General features: G+C 44.9%; 1 protein-coding gene across 1 annotated transcript in view; it reads right to left on the bottom strand.

Moving 5' to 3' along the window:
• Positions 1-748: 748 nt before the first annotated feature.
• The window catches only part of espnla (espin like a), a 47,628-nt gene continuing 25,531 nt past the window's right edge, over positions 749-22,845 (bottom strand). Inside the window, exons 6-16 of the mRNA XM_065009348.1 lie at positions 15,342-15,512; positions 7,282-7,408; positions 6,149-6,297; positions 5,943-6,041; positions 5,488-5,625; positions 5,313-5,378; positions 4,977-5,147; positions 3,462-3,626; positions 2,921-3,187; positions 2,028-2,759; positions 749-1,516 (exon numbers count right to left, since the gene is read on the bottom strand). Of these exons, the coding sequence (XP_064865420.1) occupies positions 1,028-1,516; positions 2,028-2,759; positions 2,921-3,187; positions 3,462-3,626; positions 4,977-5,147; positions 5,313-5,378; positions 5,488-5,625; positions 5,943-6,041; positions 6,149-6,297; positions 7,282-7,408; positions 15,342-15,512 (2,574 nt within the window). The 3' untranslated portion in view covers positions 749-1,027. The remainder of the gene's footprint in view (positions 1,517-2,027; positions 2,760-2,920; positions 3,188-3,461; positions 3,627-4,976; positions 5,148-5,312; positions 5,379-5,487; positions 5,626-5,942; positions 6,042-6,148; positions 6,298-7,281; positions 7,409-15,341; positions 15,513-22,845) is intronic.

Below are 22,845 nucleotides of genomic sequence, written 5' to 3'. Positions count from 1 at the left end.
AGCTGAAAAGGCTATGTTTTTAGCCAGGCTAAAGCCAGCTAGCAACTACTAGCAAGGGTAGGTGACTCTTCCTTGCTTTCACAAAATGAGAAGGCAAAAAAACAAAAACGAATGTTTCCCGGCGAGGACACCAAAAGGTGTTTTCTGCGCCAAAAATCCCACTCCACACGCACATAGATCTAAGGAGTGAATTTATAATTATTATTTTATAAATTTGACCTTTTATTTAAATAGGCAAGCTGAAGCTTGTAGTAAACTTAATGCTTAAAAGGATTTTTGGCAATGAGGCCCTTTTATCTACTTCCTCAGAGTCAGATGAACTTGTGGATACCATTTTTATGTCTCTGCATGCAGTTTGAAGAAAGTTGCTAACCTAGCGTTAGCGCAGTTGCTAACTACTGTTAGCGCAATGACTGGAAGACTATGGTAGCAGATACCAAGACCTCCAGTCATTGCGCTAACGCTAGTTAGCATTGTCTTGCGGAACTACCTCTTAACTTTCTTCATACTGAACACGGAGACATAAAAATAGTGTCCGGGAAGTTAGTCTGACTTTGGTGGAGTTACACATCATTGCCAGAATCTCAAAGTTTTCCTTTTACACTATGTAACATCATGGTACAAAGTGACATCATGCTAATAGTATCGATACTGATACGTGTCAGCGTGATGAGTGACGAAGGAAAAACCCATGTTATCAATAGGTGTAAAAGACTGGCTCTTCTCAGAGGAAATCACGTGACACTAGTCCTTTATGCTTCTTTATTGTTATAGTACTATACATCTGATGACCTGTTTCTAAGGTTGGAAAGTTTACTGTAGGCTTACTTTTCTCTTTAAATAATAAGAGCTGTTACAACTATTCACAAAGAACACAAAGGTATTCACACTCAAAATAAAATGCACTTACAGTACACCCATCCCTTACTATAACTTGATATTAGCAGACTACATAACTATAACTTGACTTCGGAAGACTACCAATTAAAAAAATATTTTTAAAAATAAGGTAAAGTGAAAACAACTACTACTCAAAATCAAAAATCTCTGCCTCCTTGTCTTTCCAGAAAGTGAAACTCCTGTCTATGTATTTGCAAATCTCATCATTGCTGAAACTGGATATGTCTGTTCCTTGTTTAATCAGAGCCCCTTCATCTGGTGTCGGGGTTTGGAGGATGACTATGGGCACAGGCCTGACCTCTGGTGGAAACTGTTGTTTCTCTACCTCTGGCAGTTCACACTGAGTCGTTGACACGTTCCCAAAGAACTTGGCCTTAATGTCCTCGAAGCCGTCCTTCCACTCACGGTTCCCGGCCTCGATGTCCATCATGACGGCCTTGTGGAACTCCCGGATGCTCTCCCAGGTGAAACGACCAACGTGGTCAAACACCTCAAAGCACAGCAGGTGTCTCATCTTCCTCTCGTCCGCGGGGAGTTCGAGTTCCAGGATGTGGAAGTACCCCAGCATAAAGAGGTCAAGGGTCAGACTGTCATAGTCCACCATCGCCCCGTCCACCTTGTGGAGGAATTAGAATCAGATTCAGAATCACAATCAGTGTGTGTGTGTGTATAAAGTGTCTGTGTGTGTGTGTATAAAGTGTCTGTGTGTGTTTGTGTGTATAAAGTGTCTGTGTGTGTGTATAAAGTGTCTGTGTGTGTGTTTGTGTGTATAAAGTGTCTGCGTGTGTGTGTGTGTGTGTATAAAGTGTCTGTGTGTGTGTGTGTGTGTGTGTATAAAGTGTCTGTCTGTGTGTGTGTGTGTGTGTGTGTATAAAGTGTCTGTGTGTGTGTGTGTATAAAGTGTCTGTGTGTGTGTGTATAAAGTGTCTGTGTGTGTGTGTGTGTATAAAGTGTCTGTGTGTGTGTGTGTGTATATAAAGTGTCTGTGTGTGTGTGTGTGTATAAAGTGTGTGTGTGTGTGTGTATAAAGTGTGTGTGTGTGTGTATAAAGTGTCTGTGTGTGTGTATAAAGTGTCTGTGTGTGTGTATAAAGTGTCTGTGTGTGTGTGTATAAAGTGCAGAATGACCTTGGGGAGGAACTGTTCAGGGGAGTATGGTGCCTGCTGCCGGTGGAGACGGCGGATCTGACGAGACGGAACGCTGGAGATCATGCTCCTCCAATCACCAATCATCTTGTTGATGACACTCCTCTGTTTGAAGAAATGTCCCAGAGGCATCTGAGATCCCTTCTGTGGTCCCCTGCCATCTGTCCCACCAGGTTTACCACCAACCTCCTCCACACTGGCTCTCCTCTCGGCCTCTCTGGTCTTCAGGGTCACCGTGTAGGCGGACTTCTTCCAGTGGCCCAGGAACAGCACCACGATACGTTCCTTCCGTAGACTGGTGGTTTCCCTAACGTCGGTCATGTCGTCATCGCAGGCTATGCCTGAGTCACTGTTCCGGTCAGCTTCGGGGGCTGGGTTCATCTCTTTGGGCTGTTCCTGTGTTCCTCTGACCTCTGACCCCAGGCCTTCCTCCTGTGTGGCTGACATCGTGTGGACCTCTTCTTCTGTTTCTTGTTCGTGACCTTCAAAGTTGGACTTCAGATTCCGGACAGACACCCCAAACTGTTGGATCTCGGACTCTATCTTCTCCCTGCGCCCTCGGGTAGAGGTGGGTCTGTCTGGGCTCTGGGAGAACACAGTGGATAGCTCTGTGTTGGGCATCTTAGAGTACGGGCCGTCTGCCAGGTTGGCCATCAGCAGTGACATGCTCTTTACGATGCCTGAGATGCGGTTGCACCACACGGGCAGAGGGACCTTAATTAAGGGATTACAATGGAAATAAGTAATTGACTTCATTGTGTGATTCTAAAAACATTGTTCATGTTTGTAAAAATAGAATTACATATGTAATTTAATAGGATCTCTGTGGTATATACACTGTTTAATTTTTTTGTTGTTGTCAAATAAACTCAAACCTGAGACTCCTGGTTTGGGTTTCTGAACTGAGTGCTGGCTGTGATGTTGACGATGGGAGCTGGCAGGATGGTCCTGAGCTCCTCAGCCAGGCGAGCTAGCTCTGTCTCATAGCCTTCACAGTTTTTCTGGTTGGACACGCTCTGGATCTGCTTCTCCAGGTAAATCAGGTCGTCCTCGGTCAGCAGCTCTCCAAACGGGCCCAGGATAGCATTGTGGGCCTGTGAGTACCTCCAGTTCACCGCTTTGGAAGTGCAGTTCCCATTCTCCTACAAAAGGTTGAGGAGACACAGTACAGAGTTTTAAAAAAAATATACAGTACACAGTCATATCACTGACATACACACGATGAGGGATGAGTTTGTTTTTTGGAACACAAGAAATTAGTAGATTTAATCTGGGTCTGAGAATCCGTCTCTTTATGTCCTGATTGGTGTAATGACTACGAATAACATGCCAGCTCTATTGATGTGACCATACAGCATCATGAGATATCCAATCAGGGCTGTGACCGTATTGGAATATGAAATCAGAGTGCCTCACCTTCCTCCTCTGGTCCTCCTCGTCCAATAGCCTGGCCTGTAGCTGACGCACCATGACCTGTCTCTTCCACTCAGCGATTGGCCGACCCCGCTCGTCATGGGTGGGAACCAGATAGTCAATATCTGATAGGTTGGCCTCTTCCGTGGGCAGAACTACCATCCTGTTCTGTTGGCGAACAAAACAATTTCAACACCAATTTACCATCAGTATAACAGCTTGTTGTATTAGTCCAATATGGAGACTGAGCTGGACGAGATGGGTCTCTCGTGGGACAGGGCAGAAACTGGCCATAGACAGACTCCAGTGGACAAGATGGGTCTCTCTTGGGACAGGGCAGAAACTGGCCATATACAGACTCCAGTGGACAAGATGGGTCTCTCGTGGGACAGGGCAGAAACTGGCCATATACAGACTCCAGTGGACAAGATGGGTCTCTCGTGGGACAGGGCAGAAACTGGCCATATACAGACTCCAGTGGACAAGATGGGTCTCTCGTGGGACAGGGCAGAAACTGTGGCCAAAGACAGACTCCAGTGGACAAGATGGGTCTCTCGTGGGACAGGGCAGAAACTGGCCATAGACAGACTCCAGTGGACAAGATGGGTCTCTCTTGGGACAGGGCAGAAACTGTGGCCAAAGACAGACTCCAGTGGACAAGATGGGTCTCTCTTGGGACAGGGCAGAAACTGGCCATATACAGACTCCAGTGGACAAGATGGGTCTCTCTTGGGACAGGGCAGAAACTGGCCAAAGACAGACTCCAGTGGACAAGATGGGTCTCTCTTGGGACAGGGCAGAAACTGGCCAAAGACAGACTCCAGTGGACGAGATGGGTCTCTCTTGGGACAGGGCAGAAACTGTGGCCAAAGACAGACTCCAGTGGACAAGATGGGTCTCTCTTGGGACAGGGCAGAAACTGGCCATATACAGACTCCAGTGGACAAGATGGGTCTCTCTTGGGACAGGGCAGAAACTGGCCAAAGACAGACTCAGTGGACAAGATGGGTCTCTCTTGGGACAGGGCAGAAACTGGCCAAAGACAGACTCCAGTGGACGAGATGGGTCTCTCTTGGGACAGGGCAGAAACTGTGGCCAAAGACAGACTCCAGTGGACAAGATGGGTCTCTCTTGGGACAGGGCAGAAACTGGCCATAGACAGACTCCAGTGGACGAGATGGGTCTCTCTTGGGACAGGGCAGAAACTGTGGCCAAAGACAGACTCCAGTGGACAAGATGGGTCTCTCGTGGGACAGGGCAGAAACTGGCCATAGACAGACTCCAGTGGATGAGATGGGTCTCTCGTGGGACAGGGCAGAAACTGGCCATAGACAGACTCCAGTGGATGAGATGGGTCTCTCGTGGGACAGGGCAGAAACTGTGGCCAAAGACAGACTCCAGTGGCAGAAGATGTGTTGCCTTATGTCACACACCAGACAAAGAGGACTAAGTAAGTAAGTATTAGCCCAAGTAGAGAAAATATATATATTTTTTAAAGAGAAGTGATGTGATGCTTACTGCTTGTGCTACAGCTACTGTGGATATTTCTGTCTGTTTCAGAGATGTGATGGATTTCATGTTGTCGAGGAACTTTTTGTCACCGAGCAGGTTTTTGCCAGCCAGGAGATTCTTGTCAGAAGCCTTCGCCAGATCAACAGTTTTTACCTCAGCCTTTACCAGTATCTTACCCTGTTTAAGACAAAGAAAGTTAACATTCATTCCGTTATGACAGCTTGGCAACAGCAGAGGAAATCTGATGTCAGTGTTTACTGCTCGTCAGCTGAAGACTTCATATCAGTGAGGGGCTTTTTGACACCAAGTGTAACGTTATTGGTCAAGATCAACTGTAATCACTTCTTCAGAAGGTTTGTTCTGACTGATTCCGTCTGCCGAAAATGTATGTCTCACCACCATTTTACTCTGTTGAAGACAAAGGCAATACCGCACATCAGTTAAAAAAAAAACTTGGTCAAATAGACCTATTAGTCCAAGAACAGAAACAAGATATCAGAGAGTGAAGAGTGATTACAGCATTTGTTGAAGCTTCTGGAGACTTGATTTCACAGAGGAGTTTTTTTCCACCGATCCCAAGGACATTTTGGGTCGGATCAACAGAAGACTGTTCAGAAGGTTTGACCTCTTCTGTGGAAAACGACACCATCTTACTCTGTTGAAGACAAAAGCTATATCATTCATCATTCACATACGGTGTCCATATTAGGACAACCACAGACACAGCAGGACTTGTTTCATTATCAGGATGTCCTAATACGGACACAATAATAACAACAGATTAATAATGAATTATAATTATAAGGAATATTAATACAAAAAAAACACATATCTGAGGAAGAGCAAAGAGGAAATCCAATGCAATGGCTTTCATCAGCATCATGTTTCTGTATTAGTTCAAGAACAACAAAACAAAAGCGTTCGGTTCAAAATCTGTACAAAAAATAAATATATATCTGAGAAAGAACTAACTACTGCAGTTGGTGAGGATTTCAATTCACAAAGGAGCTTCTTTCCACCCAGCTGAACTTTGGTGAGATCAACAGTCATCTCTTCCACTACTATCTTATTCTGTAGAAGACAAAGAAGACCAACTAGTTATAAGTATAACAGCCTGGTATATCATCCTAAAAAAACAGGAAGAGACATATCAAAGGGGTTGGTAAAGTGATGCTTACTGCTCGTGTTGATACTAGCTCTGATGGTTTCATTTCTGTCAGGAGCCCTTTGACGCCGTTGATTGTACTAGCCAGGAGGTTTTTGTCTGAAACCTTGGTCAGATGGACAGTGTTCACCTCCTCGCTGCTTTGAGTTAAAGTTTTCACAACTGAAATAAAACAGTGACAGATGTGTTTGTTAACGAGAGCAGTGTCCTACTCGTGTTAACACATGGATTGACCAATGATTGAACTGAACCAATGGTGAAATCAATTCCAAACGTCATGGATTGACCAATGATTGAACTGAACCAATGGTGAAATCAATTCCAAGCATCATGGATTGACCAATGACTGAACTGAACCAATGGTGAAATCAATTCCAAGCATCATGGATTGACCAATGACTGAACTGAACCAATGGTGAAATCAATTCCAAGCATCATGGATTGACCAATGACTGAACTGAACCAATGGTGAAATCAATTCCAAACGTCATGGATTGACCAATGACTGAACTGAACCAATGGTGAAATCAATTCCAAACGTCATGGATTGACCAATGCCTGAACTGAACCAATGGTGAAATCAAATCCATAAACATCATGGATTGACCAATGACTGAACTGAACCAATTGTGAAATCAATTCCAAACGTCATGGATTGACCAATGACTGAACTGAACCAATGGTGAAATCAATTCCAAGCATCATGGATTGACCAATGACTGAACTGAACCAATGGTGAAATTTACATTTACATTCCAAACATCATGGATTGACCAATGACTGAACTGAACCAATGGTGAAATCAATTCCCAAACCAACTATTACATGTAGTGACTTGCTAAGTTAAAACCGTTGTTAAATAAATAAATGAAGTAGAAATATAGCGCAATACTGGTATGACACTAAACTGGTCGGGACGATGCCAGTATTGTGATAGTCGTTAGTATTCCTTCTGTAGGAAAACAGCCCTAATGTTGGAAACAAACATATTATGTTGTCATCCAGAATCACATGTATTTATTTCCCGAGCTATAGAACACAATATTTTGTTTAAAAAGTATTTGGTCTGCTTTGTGTTTTAATTTTTTTGCCATGTCAAAAAATATTGGGATACTGGTATCATCACTAACTGGTGTTAACCCTCACCTGTTGATGCCACTATAACATGTTGTACACTGGAGATGGCAGATGGTTGTGGTTGAGAGGAGGATGAGGTGGGTTCAGGCAGAGGAGCAGGGTATTGAGCCTGAGGGTACTCCTCTGTCTCTGGTTGCTGGGCAGGAAAACAAAGAGATGGTGAATCTTTGGGATATAGGATATGCCTACATGGGATATACAACATTTCCCCATCAGCCCTGGAATTTGAATTGGCAACCCACTGGGTACTGGCCCACCTCTCAAACCTTGAGGCTATGTGATATATAGAGACAAATAATCAATGACGGTAGCTAGGTTAGAAGGTAGGTTAGTAGATAGGTTAGAAGCTAGGTTAAACGCTAGGTTAGAAGCTAGGTTATAAGTTAGTTCAGAAGCTAGGTTAGTAGCTAGGTCAGAAGTTAGGTCAGAAGCTAGGTTAGTAGCTAGGTTAGAAGCTAGGTTAGTAGCAAGCTTAGAAGCTAGGTTAGTAGCTAGGTTAGAAGCTAGGTTAGAAGCTAGGTTAGTAGATAGGTTAGAAGCTATGTTAGAAGCTAGGTTAGTAGCTAGGTTAGTTGCCAGGTTATAAGATAGGTTAGTAGCTAGGTTAGTCTTCAGACTAGCTTGGAAAGACAGAACCGTGCAGTATCGAAGAGCCCTCACTGCTGCTCGATCACCCTACTTTTCCAACTTAATTGAGGAAAATAAGAACAATCCAAAATGTATTTTTGATACTGTCGCAAAGCTAACTAAAAAGCAGCATTCCCCGAGAGAGGATGGCTTTCACTTCAGCAGTAATAATTTCATGAACTTCTTTGAGGAAAAGATCATGATTATTAGAAAGCAAATTACGGACTCCTCTTTAAATCTGCGTATTCCTTCAAAGCTCAGTTGTCCTGAGTCTGCACAACTCTGCCAGGACCTAGGATCAAGAGAGACACTCAAGTGTTTTAGTAATACATCACTTGACACAATGATGAAAGTAATCATGGCCTCTAAAGCTTCAAACTGCATACTGAACCCTATTCCTACTAAACTACTGAATGTGCTGCTTCCTGTGCATGGCCCTCCTATGTTGAACATAATAAATGTCTCTCTATCCACCGGATGTGTACCAAACTCACTAAAAGTGGCAGTAATAAAGCCTCCTTTGAAAAAGCCAAACCTTGACCCAGAAAATATAAAAAACTATCGGCCTATATCGAATCTCCCATTCCTCTCAAAAATGTTAGAAAAGGCTGTTGCGCAGCAACTCACTGCCTTCCTGAAGACAAACAATGTATACGAAATGCTTCAGTCTGGTTTTAGACACCATCATAGCACTGAGACTGCACTTGTGAAGGTGGTAAATTACCTTTTAATGGCGTCAGACCGAGGCTCTGCATCTGATCTCGTGCTCCTAGACCTTAGTGCTGCTTTTGATACCATCGATCACTACATTCTTTTGGAGAGATTGGAAACCCAAATTGGTCTACACGGACGAGTTCTGGCCTGGTTTAGATCTTATCTGTCGGAAGGATGTTTGTCTCTGTGGACGGTTTGTCCACATATTAAAGGACAGCTTTTTTCCATCTACTTAACATTATAAAAATCATACATTTTCTGTCCAGAAATGATGCAGAAAAATAAATCCATGCTTTTGTCACTTCTAGGTTAGACTACTGCAATGCTCTACTTTCCGGCTACCCGGATAAAGCACTAAATAAACTTAAGTTAGTGCTAAATTTGGCTGCTAGAATCCTGACTAGAACCCCAAAATTTGATCATATTACTCCAGTGCTAGCCTCCCTACACTGATTTCCTGTTAAGGCAAGGGCTTTACTGATAACCTACAAAGCATTACATGGGCTTGCTCCTACCTATCTTTCCGATTTGGTCCTGCCGTACATACCTACATGTACGCTACGGTCACAAGACGCAGGCCTCCTAATTGTCCCTAGAATTTCTAAGAAAACAGCTGGAGGCAGGGCTTTCTCCTATAGAGCTCCATTTATATGGAATGGTCTGCCTACCCATGTGAGAGACGCAAACTCGGTCTCAACCTTTAAGTCTTTACTGAAGACTCATCTCTTCAGTGGGTCATATGATTGAGTGTATCTGGCCCAGGAGTGTAAAGGTGAATGGAAAGGCACTGGAGCAAAGAACCACCCTTGCTGTCTCTGCCTGGCCGGTTCCCCTCTCTCCACTGGGATTCTCTGCCTCTAACCCTATTACAGGGGCTGAGTCACTGGCTTACTGGTGCTCTTCCATTCCGTCCCTAGGAGGGGTGCATCACTTGAGTGGGTTGAGTCACTGACGTGGTCTTCCTGTCTGGGTTGGCGCCCCCCCTTGGGTTGTGCCGTGGCGGAGATCTTTGTGGGCTATACTCGGCCTTGTCTTAGGGTGGTAGGTTGGTGGTTGAAGATATCCCTCTAGTGGTGTGGGGGCTGTGCTTTGGCAAAGTGGGTGTGGTTATATCCTGCCTGTTTGGCCCTGTCCGGGGTTATCATCGGATGGGGCAACAGTGTCTCCTGACCCCTCCTGTCTCAGCCTCCAGTATTTATGCTGCAGTAGTTTATGTGTTGGGAAGCTAGGGTTAGTCTGTTGTATCTGGAGTATTTCTCCTGTCTTATCCAGTGTCCTGTGTGAATTTAAGTTTTCTCTCTCTCTCTCTCTCTCTCTCTCTCTCTCTCAGTTTTAGGCTGAGTGTCTGTACAGCACTTTCGGATATCAGCTGATGTAAGAAAGGCTATTTAAATACATTTTATTTGGTTAGTAGGTAGGTTAGAAGATAAGTTAGTAGCTAAGTTTCGAAGCTAGGTTAGAAGCTAGGTTAGAAGCTATGTTAGAAGCTAGGTTAGTAGCTAGGTTAGAAGAGCTAGGTTAGTAGCTAGGTTAGAAGCTAGGTCAGTAACTAGGTTAGAAGCTAGGTTAGAAGCTAGATTAGTAGCTAGGTTAGAAGCTAGGTTAGTAGCTAGGTTAGAAGCTAGGTTAGTAGATACGTTAGTAGATACGTTAGAAGCTAGTTTGGTAGCTATGTTAGAAGCTAGTTTAGTAGCTATGTTAGAAGCTAGTTTAGTAGCTACGTTAGTAGATACCTTAGAAGCTAGTTTAGTAGATACGTTAGAAGCTAGTTTAGTAGCTATGTTAGAAGCTAGTTTAGTAGTTACGTTAGTAGATACGTTAGTAGATACGTTAGAATCTAGTTTAGTAGCTATGTTAGAAGCTAGGTTTCCATCAAATTTGCATAAAATAATATTCACATTTTCCCACCAGAGATGTGTTTCCATCAAACAGATGTTTTGCTGGTAAAAGTCTGTGTGATGACGTAGTGCACATAAAGATAATGTTTGCGGTTAAATTCCCATGTGCTGAATGAAAAATAAAAGGAAATTGGTTTCCATCGCATTTTCAACTCTGATAGTTTTGTTATACAGCAAATGTGCTCACTCTGGTCTTGGTACGTGCGCTCTCGCCAACAGCTGGCAGACACAGTACGGGTAGGCTAGCTACATTATGAGATTATTATGGATTATGAGATTATTATGGATAAGAGAATATTATTTTTATTTGTCAAATGGCAGCCAAGCATCGATCATCATGTCACCCTTCTACTTCCGGGTTGGAGCGAGCGGTCGCATCCGAGCGCTTCGGTCTGCAGGTAGTATAACTTTTCATTACATTTCATTATAGTACAACGGTTTGATTTGTCTAATTTTAGCAATTTCTTTTTAGCTAGCTACATAGCCGTCTTTGTATCAAAGATAATTGCGTAATTATCGTATTTCGTCGTCCTAACGTAGTCTACACTGCTATCTGCCCAGCAGCTAGCCAGCTAGCCAGCTAGCCAGCTAGCAAACGTCCACCGTCTTCCGAATACCAGCACTGTAAAAAACTATTACACTCAACTGAACGACTTGATTAGTGTAGTGTTAGCTAGCTACATAGTTGTCTTTGCTGTCTTCGTATCCAAGATAATTGTGTAGTTTAGAGTGTGTAGTCTTAGAGTGATTATCTTAATTTACCGAGGTTAGCTAGCCAGCTATTTGTCGTCCTTAACGTAGGAGACACTGCTAGCTAGCCAACAGCTAGCCAACGTCTACCGAATAGAACTTCCTCACTCAACAACCCGGTCGCATTCGCTCCACAGGTAGTATCACATTTTCATTTCATTTCATTACAGTACAACGGTTTGATTTGTTTGATCGTAGCTAGCTACATAGCTAGCTACATAGCCGTCTTTGTATCAAAGATAATTGTGTAGTCTAGAGCGATTTTCTAGGTTAGCTAGCCAGCTATTGTCGTTCTTTAACGCAACGTAACGTAATCAACACTGCTAGCTAGCCAGCTAGCCCCCGAATAGCAGCACTGTTGAAACTATCACACTCAACGGAACGACTTGATTAGTGTAGTGCCAACAACGCAGCCACTGCCAGCTAGCCTACAAAGTCAACAACGCAGCCACTGCCAGCTAGCCTACTTCAGCAGTACTGTATCATTTTAATCATTTTAGTCAATAAGATTCTTGCTACGTAAGTTTAACTTTCTGAACATTCGAGACGTGTAGTCCACTTGTCATTCCAATCTCCTTTGCATTAGCGTAGCCTCTTCTGTAGCCTGTCAACTATGTGTCTGTCTATCCCTGTTCTCTCCTCTCTGCACAGACCATACAAACGCTCCACACCGCGTGGCCGCGGCCACCCTAATCTGGTGGTCCCAGCGCACGACCCACGTGGAGTTCCAGGTCTCCGGTAGCCTCTGGAACTGCCGATCTGCGGCCAACAAGGCAGAGTTCATCTCAGCCTATGCTTCCCTCCAGTCCCTCGACTTCTTGGCACTGACGGAAACATGGATCACCACAGATAACACTGCTACTCCTACTGCTCTCTCTTCGTCCGCCCACGTGTTCTCGCACACCCCGAGAGCTTCTGGTCAGCGGGGTGGTGGCACCGGATCCTCATCTCTCCCAAGTGGTCATTCTCTCTTTCTCCCTTACCCATCTGTCTATCGCCTCCTTTGAATTCCATGCTGTCACAGTTACCAGCCCTTTCAAGCTTAACATCCTTATCATTTATCGCCCTCCAGGTTCCTCGGAGAGTTCATCAATGAGCTTGATGCCTTGATAAGCTCCTTTCCTGAGGACGGCTCACCTCTCACAGTTCTGGGCGACTTTAACCTCCCCACGTCTACCTTTGACTCATTCCTCTCTGCCTCCTTCTTTCCACTCCTCTCCTCTTTTGACCTCACCTCTCACCTTCCCCCCTACTCACAAGGCAGGCAATACGCCGACCTCATCTTTACTAGATGCTGTTCTTCCACTAACCTCACTGCAACTCCCCTCCAAGTCTCCGACCACTACATTGTATCCTTTTCCCTCTCGCTCTCATCCAACACTTCCCACACTGCCCCTACTCGGATGGTATCGTGCCGTCCCAACCTTCGCTCTCTCTCCCCCGCTACTCTCTCCTCTTCCATCCTATCATCTCTTCCCTCTGCTCAAACCTTCTCCAACCTATCTCCTGATTCTGCCTCCTCAACCCTCCTCTCCTCCCTTTCTGCATCCTTTGACTCTCTATGTCCCCTATCCTCCAGGCCGGCTCGGTCCTCCCCTCCCGCTCCGTGGCTCGACGACTCATTGCGAGCTCACAGAACAGGGCTCCGGGCAGCCGAGAGGAAATGGAGGAAAACTCGCCTCCCTGCGGACCTGGCATCCTTTCACTCCCTCCTCTCTACATTTTCCTCTTCTGTCTCTGCTGCTAAAGCCACTTTCTACCACTCTAAATTCCAAGCATCTGCCTCTAACCCTAGGAAGCTCTTTGCCACCTTCTCCCTCCTGAATCCTCCTCCCCCTCCCCCCTCTCTGCAGATGACTTCGTCAACCATTTTGAAAAGAAGGTCGACGACATCCGATCCTCGTTTGCTAAGTCAAACGACACCGCTGGTTCTGCTCACACTGCCCTACCCTGTGCTCTGACCTCTTTCTCCCCTCTCTCTCCAGATGAAATCTCGTGTCTTGTGACGGCCGGCCGCCCAACAACCTGCCCGCTTGACCCTATCCCCTCCTCTCTTCTCCAGACCATTTCCGGAGACCTTCTCCCTTACCTCACCTCGCTCATCAACTCATCCCTGACCGCTGGCTACGTCCCTTCCGTCTTCAAGAGAGCGAGAGTTGCACCCCTTCTGAAAAAACCTACACTCGATCCCTCCGATGTCAACAACTACAGACCAGTATCCCTTCTTTCTTTTCACTCCAAAACTCTTGAACGTGCCGCCCTTGGCCAGCTCTCCCGCTATCTCTCAGAATGACCTTCTTGATCCAAATCAGTCAGGTTTCAAGACTAGTCATTCAACTGAGACTGCTCTTCTCTGTATCACGGAGGCGCTCCGCACTGCTAAAGCTAACTCTCTCTCCTCTGCTCTCATCCTTCTAGACCTATCGGCTGCCTTCGATACTGTGAACCATCAGATCCTCCTCTCCACCCTCTCCGAGTTGGGCATCTCCGGCGCGGCCCACGCTTGGATTGCGTCCTACCTGACAGGTCGCTCCTACCAGGTGGCTGGCGAGAATCTGTCTCCTCACCACGCGCTCTCACCACTGGCGTCCCCCAGGGCTCTGTTCTAGGCCCTCTCCTATTCTCGCTATACACCAAGTCACTTGGCTCTGTCATAACCTCACATGGTCTCTCCTATCATTGCTATGCAGACGACACACAATTAATCTTCTCCTTTCCCCCTTCTGATGACCAGGTGGCGAATCGCATCTCTGCATGTCTGGCAGACATATCAGTGTGGATGACGGATCACCACCTCAAGCTGAACCTCGGCAAGACGGAGCTGCTCTTCCTCCCGGGGAAGGACTGCCCGTTCCATGATCTCGCCATCACGGTTGACAACTCCATTGTGTCCTCCTCCCAGAGCGCTAAGAACCTTGGCGTGATCCTGGACAACACCCTGTCGTTCTCAACTAACATCAAGGCGGTGGCCCGTTCCTGTAGGTTCATGCTCTACAACATCCGCAGAGTACGACCCTGCCTCACACAGGAAGCGGCGCAGGTCCTAATCCAGGCACTTGTCATCTCCCGTCTGGATTACTGCAACTCGCTGTTGGCTGGGCTCCTGCCTGTGCCATTAAACCCCTACAACTCATCCAGAACGCCGCAGCCCGTCTGGTGTTCAACCTTCCCAAGTTCTCTCACGTCACCCCGCTCCTCCGCTCTCTCCACTGGCTTCCAGTTGAAGCTCGCATCCGCTACAAGACCATGGTGCTTGCCTACGGAGCTGTGAGGGGAACGGCACCTCAGTACCTCCAGGCTCTGATCAGGCCCTACACCCAAACAAGGGCACTGCGTTCATCCACCTCTGGCCTGCTCGCCTCCCTACCACTGAGGAAGTACAGTTCCCGCGCACCCCAGTCAAAACTGTTCGCTGCTCTGGCCCCCCAATGGTGGAACAAACTCCCTCACGACGCCAGGACAGCGGAGTCAATCACCACCTTCCGGAGACACCTGAAACCCCACCTCTTTCAGGAATACCTAGGATAGGATAAAGTAATCCTTCTCACCCCCCCCCTTAAAAGATTTAGATGCACTATTGTAAAGTGGCTGTTCCACTGGATGTCTTAAGGTGAACGCACCAATGTGTAAGTCGCTCTGGATAAGAGCGTCTGCTAAATGAATTAAATGTAAATGTAAATGTCACCAGAATAAGACCCTCGATATTTATTGGAAAGGAGCATCAAGCTCATCACCGTGCACATTCACCACCTTGTGAAGTGGGAGGACGAAGCCTAGAGAGGAACCAGACTCAGAGGGGAAGCCCATCTAGAGAGGATCCAGACTCAGATGGGAAGCCCATCTAGAGAGGATCCAGACTCAGATGGGAAGCCCATCTAGAGAGGATCCAGACTCAGATGGGAAGCCAATCTAGAGAGGAACCAGACTCAGATGGGAAGCCCATCTAGAGAGGATCCAGACTCAGATGGAAGCCCATCTAGAGAGGATCCAGACTCAGATGGGAAGCCAATCTAGAGAGGAACCAGACTCAGATGCCAACCATCAGCTCGGTATCATACTGTCAGTATGTCAGCCAATCACCTTTAAGCTCTCCATATTTGTTTTGTTGTTATTGTGGAAGTAGTCCCGGCCGGGGTCGCTAAGGCGACGGTAGTAGTCCTCTTTACTGGGCTGCCACGCCACAGCCTGTCTCCCCCTCACATCCTCCTCTACCGGACCTAGTTCTTCTATTGGCTGGTCTGCTGAGAAGGGCTGGGAGGGGGACAGAGAGAGAGAGAGAGAAAGAAGCTGAGATCGGTGAGGCACAATGAGTTCAGAAGAGAGTAGAGAGGAGAGGAAAATAAAGAAATAGAGGATTAGGGAGTGGAGTAGAAAGAAACAAACCTTGCATGTATTGGCAGGATTTCAACCCCTGTGGGGAGGATGCAGGATATATGGAAGCGTTTAGATCTCCCCTAATGAACCTGTGATGTCCTAATGGAGGCCATGCAGAATGCAGATCAAATTCTGCTCTCAAAGGACAGGAATAAAACCCACAACCTCTGTGTTCCAAACGGGACCCTATTCCCTATATAGTGCACTACTGTTGACCAGAGCCCCTAAGGCTCTAGTGTACAGTATAGGGAATAGGGTGCCATTTGGAACACACTAAACATCAAAGGCAGGGCTGATACGCTGCAGAACACTATTGTGCTTTGTCTCCAAGGAGTGGTCCCAGCCATTTCCACACTCACGCCACTTTGATGTACGCTGTGACATTGCGGCATTGCTCTCGCTGCGGAGTTAACTTCAAGATGGCGCGGACAGACAAGGTCACCCTGTCCCTAGCTCCTAACCGACTTTGCAGTATTTTTGTTGTTGTGTTATTTCTTACATTATTTGCTCAGAACGTTTTCTTGCATTATTACCTATAGCCGAAAACAACTTATGGTTATTAGATTGGCTGTCACCAGCGTAACGACCAAAAATGTGACTTTCCTGAAGTGGATTCTTTGTTCATACCCCCAGAGGCATTTTCACTCATCTCAGGGGCTGCTCCAAGACACCGCCTACGAAGAAGAGGAGCTTTTAGTCCGACTCAGGGGGAGTTCATACTATTCACCGCATACGCATTACTTGCTAATGTTCAGTCCATGGACAATAAAGTAGATGAGCTCTGAGCGAGGATCTCCTTCCAGGGAGACATCAGGGACTGAAACATTCTGTTTCCAGAATTATAGCTCTCTCCGGATATACTGTCCCCGTCCATACAGCAAGCGGGGTTCTCCATACATCACGCGGACAGGAAGAAAGATAGAACTCTCCGGGAAGAAGAAAGACAGAGGTGTATGTTTCATGATTAACTATCATGGTGTGATTGTGTTAACGTACAGGAACAATTCTCCCAATTCTGGAATACCTCAATATAAAATGCAGACTTATCTTTTGTCTCTCCCGAGAGAATTCTCTTGTCACGGCCGTGTATATTCCCCCTCAAGTTGACACTGCGACGGCTCTCAAGGAACTACATTGGACTTTGTGCAAACTGGAAAGCCGCATATCCTGAGGCCGCATTTATTGTAGCTTGGGACCAATAAAGCAAATCTGAGGAAAATGCTACCAAAATTTGATCAACACATCGCTTGCACTACTTGTTCATCAAGAAACTCTTGACCATTGCTACTCCCCCTACCGGGACGGCTAAGAAGCCCTCACCTGCCCCCCTTTTGGCCAATCAGAACACTCCTCCACATTCTGCTCTTCCTTTCCTATAGGCAGAAACTTAAACAGGAAGTTCCCGTGGTAATGTCTGTTCAATGTTGTTCTGACCAATCAGAATCTATGCTTCAAGATTGTCTTGATCAAGCGGACTGGGATATGTTCCGGGTTGCCTCTGAGAATAACATTGACGTATACACTGACTCGGTGACAGAGTTCATCAGGAAGTGGTTTAGAGGATGTTGTTCCCAGTGTGAGGATTATTCTAACTAAAACCTTCTGGATAGGTTGCAGCATTTACGCAAAACTGAAATCGCAGGCCTGATTATAAACAACAATGAGACAGCCGACAGGGAGGAGGTGAGGGCCCTGGCGAAGTGGTGCCAGGAAAATAACCTCTCTCTCCTGCCCACACATGTTCTATAAGATTTAGGTCAGGGCTTTGTGATGGCCACTCCAATACCTTGACTTTGTTTTCCTTAAGCCATTATGACACAACTTTGGAAGTATGCTTGCGGTCATTGTCCATTTGGAAGACCCATTTGCGACCAAGCTTTAACTTCCTGACTGATGTCTTGAGATGTTGCTTCAATATATCCACATAATTTTCCTACCTCATGATGCCATCTATTTTGTGAAGTGCACCAGTCCCTCCTGCAGCAAAGCACCCCCACAACATGATGTTGTTACCCCCGTGCTTCATGGTTGGGATGGTGTTCTTCGGCTTGCAAGCATCCCCCTTTTTCCTCCAAACATAAATATTGTCATTAAGGCCAAACAGTTCTATTTTTGTTTCATCAGACCAGAGGACATTTCTTCAAAAAGTACAATCTTTGTCCACATGTGGAGTTGCAAACCGTAGTGTGGCTTTTTTTGTGGCGGTTTTGGAGAAATGGCTTCTTCCTTGCTGTGCGGCCTTTCAGGTTACGTCGATATAGGAGTCATTTTTACTGTGTATATAGATACTTTTGTACCTGTTTCCTCCAGCATCTTCACAAGGTCCTTTGCTGTTATTCTGGGATTGATTTGCACTTTTCGCACCAAAGTACGTTTATCTCTAGGAGACAGAACGCGTTTCCTTCCTGAGCGGTTGCCTTGATGACAGCTTTGCACACTCTTGGCATTATCTCAACCAGCTTCATGAGGTAGTCACCTGGAATGCATTTGAATCAACAGGTGTGCCTTGTTAAAAGTTCATTTGTGGAATGTCTTTCCTTCTTAATGCTTTTGAGCCAATCAGTTGTGTTGTGACAAGGTAGGGGTGGTATACAGAAGATAGTCCTATTTGGCATTCTCTCAACCAGCTTCATGAGGAATGCTTTTCCAACAGTCTTGAAGGAGTTCCCACATGCGCATGGAGGAGGAGGTGTGATGGTCCTCTGCTTGTGACAATGTCAGTGATTTATTTAGAATTCAAGGCACACTTAACCAGCATGACTACCACAGCATTCTGCAGCGATATGCCATCCCATCTGGTTTGTACTTAGTGGGACTATCATTTGTTTTTCAACAGGACAATGACCCAAAACACACCTCCAGGCTGTGTAAGGGATATTTGACCATGAAGGAGAATGATGGAGTGCTGCATCAGATTACCTGGCCTCCACAATCACCTGAACTCAACCCAAATGTTTGGGATGAGTTGGACCGCAGAGGGATGTTAAAGCAGCCAAGTGCTCAGCATATGTGGGAACGCCTTCAAGTCTGTTGGAAAATAATTCCTCATGATGCTGGTTGAGAGAATGTCTAGAGTCTGCAATACTGTCATCAAGGCAAAGGGTGGCTACTTTGAATTATCTCAAATCTATTTTGATTTGTTTAACGCTCTTTTGGTTACTACATGATTCCGTATGTGTTATTTCATAGTTATGATGTCATCACTATTATTCTACAATATAGAAAATAGTAAAAAATAAAGAAAAACCCTTGAATGAGTAGGTGTGTCCTATATATATATATATATATATATATATATATATATATATAGTGCCTTGCAAAAGTATTCATCCCCTTGGCGTTTTTCTATTTTGTTGTATTTACAAGCAGTAATTTAAATGGAATACAACCCTTTGCATACACACACTGAGTGTATAAAACATTAGGAACCTCTTCCTAATATTGAGTAGCATCTCCTATTCCCCTCAGAACAGCCTCAATTCGTTTGGGCATGGACTCTACAAGGTGTCCAAAGCCTTCCACAGGGATGCTGGCCCATGTTGACTCCAATGCTTCCCACAGTTGTGTCAACTTGGCTGGATGTCCTTTGGGTTGAGCGTGAAAAACTCAGCAGTATAGCAGTTCTTGACACACTCAAACTGGTGCACCTGGAACCTTCTACCATACCCTCGTTCAGAGGCAATTCAATATTTTGTCTTTCCCATTCATCCTCTGAATGTCACACATGCACAATCCATATCTCAAGGTTTCAAAATCCTTCTTTAACCTGTCTCCTCCCCTTTATCATGCTCAATTGGTGATGTGGATTTAACAGCTGACATCAATAAAAGATCATAGCTTTAACCTGGATTCACCTGGTCAGTTCATGTCACCGAAAGAGCAGGTATGTTTTGTATAGTCAGTGTACATACTGTATGTATGTTTTGGGGCGATTTTTTTTGGTAGTATTTACATTTTTTTGAGGGGGGGCAGTAACTGAAAGGTCGCTGTTTTGAATCCCCAAGCAGACTATGTGAAAAAGCCGCTCGATGTGCCCTTGAGCAAGGCTAAGGAAAAGAGCGTCTCCTAATTGACTAACGTGACATAAAAAAAAGAGACAAACAGTCACACATCTGTTGTTGTTCTTGGCTCTGTACTCCAGCACTTTGGATATAAAATGAAATGTGTTGCTTTTATGGATTTTGTCTTGTTGCTTTTTGTTCTATGTTGCTCTGTCTGTATGCTACGTCTTGCTTGTCCTACGTTGCTCTGCGTGCGCTCACTGCTCAATGATTGTCTATATTGTAATATTTTTTAATAACCTGCCCAGGGACTGAGGTTGAAAATTAGCCGGCCGGCTAAAACCGGCACTTTTACTGAAACGTTGATCAATGTGCACTGTCCCAGTAAAAATAAAAATAAACTCAAAACTCAATGACTGTGAGGTAAAAGTGCAGACTGTCAGCATAAAATTGAAGGTATTCTCATCCATATTGGGTGAAGCACTTATAAAGTACAGCAGTTTTTGTACATAGTCCCCCCCCCCATTTTAAGAGACCAAAATCATTGGGACAAATTCACTTATGTGTATTAATGTAATAAAAAGTGAAGTATTTGGTCCCATATTCATTTCACGTAATGGCTATATCAAGGTTGTGACTCTACAAATCTGTTGGACAATCCTGAATGAATTGTGAATAATGATGAGTGAGAAAGTTACAGACGCACAAATATCATACCTCCCCCAAAAAATGCTAACCTCTCCTGTGATTGTAATGGGAAGTTAGCATGTCTTGGGGGTATGATATAAAATGCTAACTCTCCCTGTTATTGTAATGGTGAGAGGTTAGCATGTCTTGGGGTATGACATAAAATGCTAAACACCCCTGTTATTGTAATGAGAGGTTAGCATGTCTTGGGGTATAATATACAATGCTAACCTGCCCTGTTACTGTAATGGTGAGAGGTTAGCATATCTTAGGGTATGATATAAAATGCTAATCTCTCCTGTTATTGTAAAGAGAGGTTAGCATGTCTTGGGGTATGATATAAAATGCTAACCGCCCCTGTTATTGTAATGAGAGGTTAGCATGTCTTGGGGTATGATATAAAATGCTAACCTCCCCTGTTATTGTAATGGTGAGAGGTTAGCATGTCTTGGAGGTATGATATAAAATGCTAACCTCCCCTGTTATTGTAATGGTGAGAGGTTAGCATGTCTTGGAGGTATGATATAAAATGCTAACCTCCCCTGTTATTGTAATGGTGAGAGGTTAGCGTGTCTTGGGGGTATGATATAAAATGCTAACCTCCCCTGTCATTGTAATGGTGAGAGGTTAGCATGTCTTGGAGGTATGATATAAAATGCTAACCTCCCCTGTTATTGTAATGGTGAGAGGTTAGCATGTCTTGGGGGTATGATATTTGTGCGTCTGTAGCATACTCACTCATCATTATTCAAGATTCATTCAGGATTATCCATAATCATTGTAGCATCCACATTAATGTAGAAGTGTGTAAAAAATATATTCACAATAAAAGTGACTTCAAAATGAAACAATTCATGATTTACCATTAATTTACCGTAGTAGCCAAGCAATTTACCGTACTAGCCAAGCATTTGGACACACCTACTCATTCAATGTTTTTTCTTTATGTTAAACATTGTACAATAATAGTGAAGACATCAAAAGTACAGTGGTAGGCTTGATTACCAACAACAACGACGAGGCGGCCTACAGGGAGGAGGTGAGGGCCCTCGGAGTGTGGTGTCAGGAAAATAACCTCACACTCAACGTCACCAAAACAAAGGAGATGATTATGGACTTCAGGAAACAGCAGAGGGAGCACCCCCCTATCCACATCGACGGGACAGTAGTGGAGAGGGTAGTAAGTTTTAAGTTCCTCGGTGTACACATCACGGACAAACTGAATTCGGCTTGTCACCAAAAGCACTCACAAACTTCTACAGATGCACAATCGAGAGCATCCTGTCGGGCTGTATCACCGCCTGGTACGGCAACTGCTCCGCCCACAACCGTAAGGCTCTCCAGAGGGTAGTGAGGTCTGCACAACGCATCATCGGGGGCAAACTACCTGCCCTCCAGGACACCTACACCACCCGATGTCACAGGAAGGCCATAAAGATCATCCAGGACAACAACCACCCGAGCCACTGCCTGTTCACCCCACTATCATCCAGAAGGCGAGGTCAGTACAAGTGCATCAAAGCTGGAACCGAGAGACTGAAAAACAGCTTCTATCTCAAGGCCATCAGACTGTTAAACAGCCACCACTAACATTGAGTAGCTGCTGCCAACATACTGACTCAAATCTCTAGCCACTTTAATAATGGGAATTGATGGAAATTGATGTAAAATATATCACTAGCCACTTTAAACAATGCTACTTAATATAATGTTTACATACCCTACATTACTCATCTGCATCTTTATGTATATACTGCCACTTTAAACAATGCTACTTAATATAATGTTTACATACCCTACATTATACCATCTACTGCATGCATCTTGCCTATGCCGTTCTGTACCATCACTCATTCATATATCTTTATGTACATATTCTTTATCCCTTTACAATTGTGTGTATAAGGTAGTAGTTTTGGAATTGTTAGGTTAGATTAGTCGTTGGTTATTACTGCATTGTCGGAACTAGAAGCACAAGCATTTCGCATTAACATCTGCATGTGACAAATACATTTGATTTGATTTGAATTAACACATACTGACCAAATGTATTTTAGATTAATCACCCTTTGCCTTGATGCCCCCGTTCACATAACGAGTTCCAGACAAAATGGTTTGTCAAGATCGGTGTGGAAGAACTTGACTGGCCTGCACAGAGCCCTGACCTAAACCTCACCGAACACCTTTGGGATGAATTGGAACGCCGACTGCGAGCCAAGCCTAATCTTCCAACATCAGTGCCCGACCTCACTAATGTTCTTGTGACTGAATGGAAGCAAGTCCCCGCAGCAATGTTCCAACATCTTAGTGGAAAGCCTTCCCAGAAGAGTGGAGGCAAAGGGGGTACCAACTCCATATTAATGCCCATGGTAAGTGTCCACATACTTTTGGTCACGTCGTGTACATTTAGCCCCTTGCGAATTTAAGGAAAATGATGAAACACAGAGAGACGAAAGATACATTTAATGTTTTAGAAAAAAAAAAAATCTTGGTAAATTTTTTGTTGAAGTCTTCCCTTGACA

The sequence above is a fragment of the Oncorhynchus nerka genome, linkage group LG24 (genome assembly GCF_034236695.1).
Source record: "Oncorhynchus nerka isolate Pitt River linkage group LG24, Oner_Uvic_2.0, whole genome shotgun sequence".
NCBI lineage: Eukaryota > Metazoa > Chordata > Actinopteri > Salmoniformes > Salmonidae > Oncorhynchus > Oncorhynchus nerka.
Note: the sequence above shows the minus strand (reverse complement) of the source record. Positions and strands in the feature narration are given on the sequence as shown.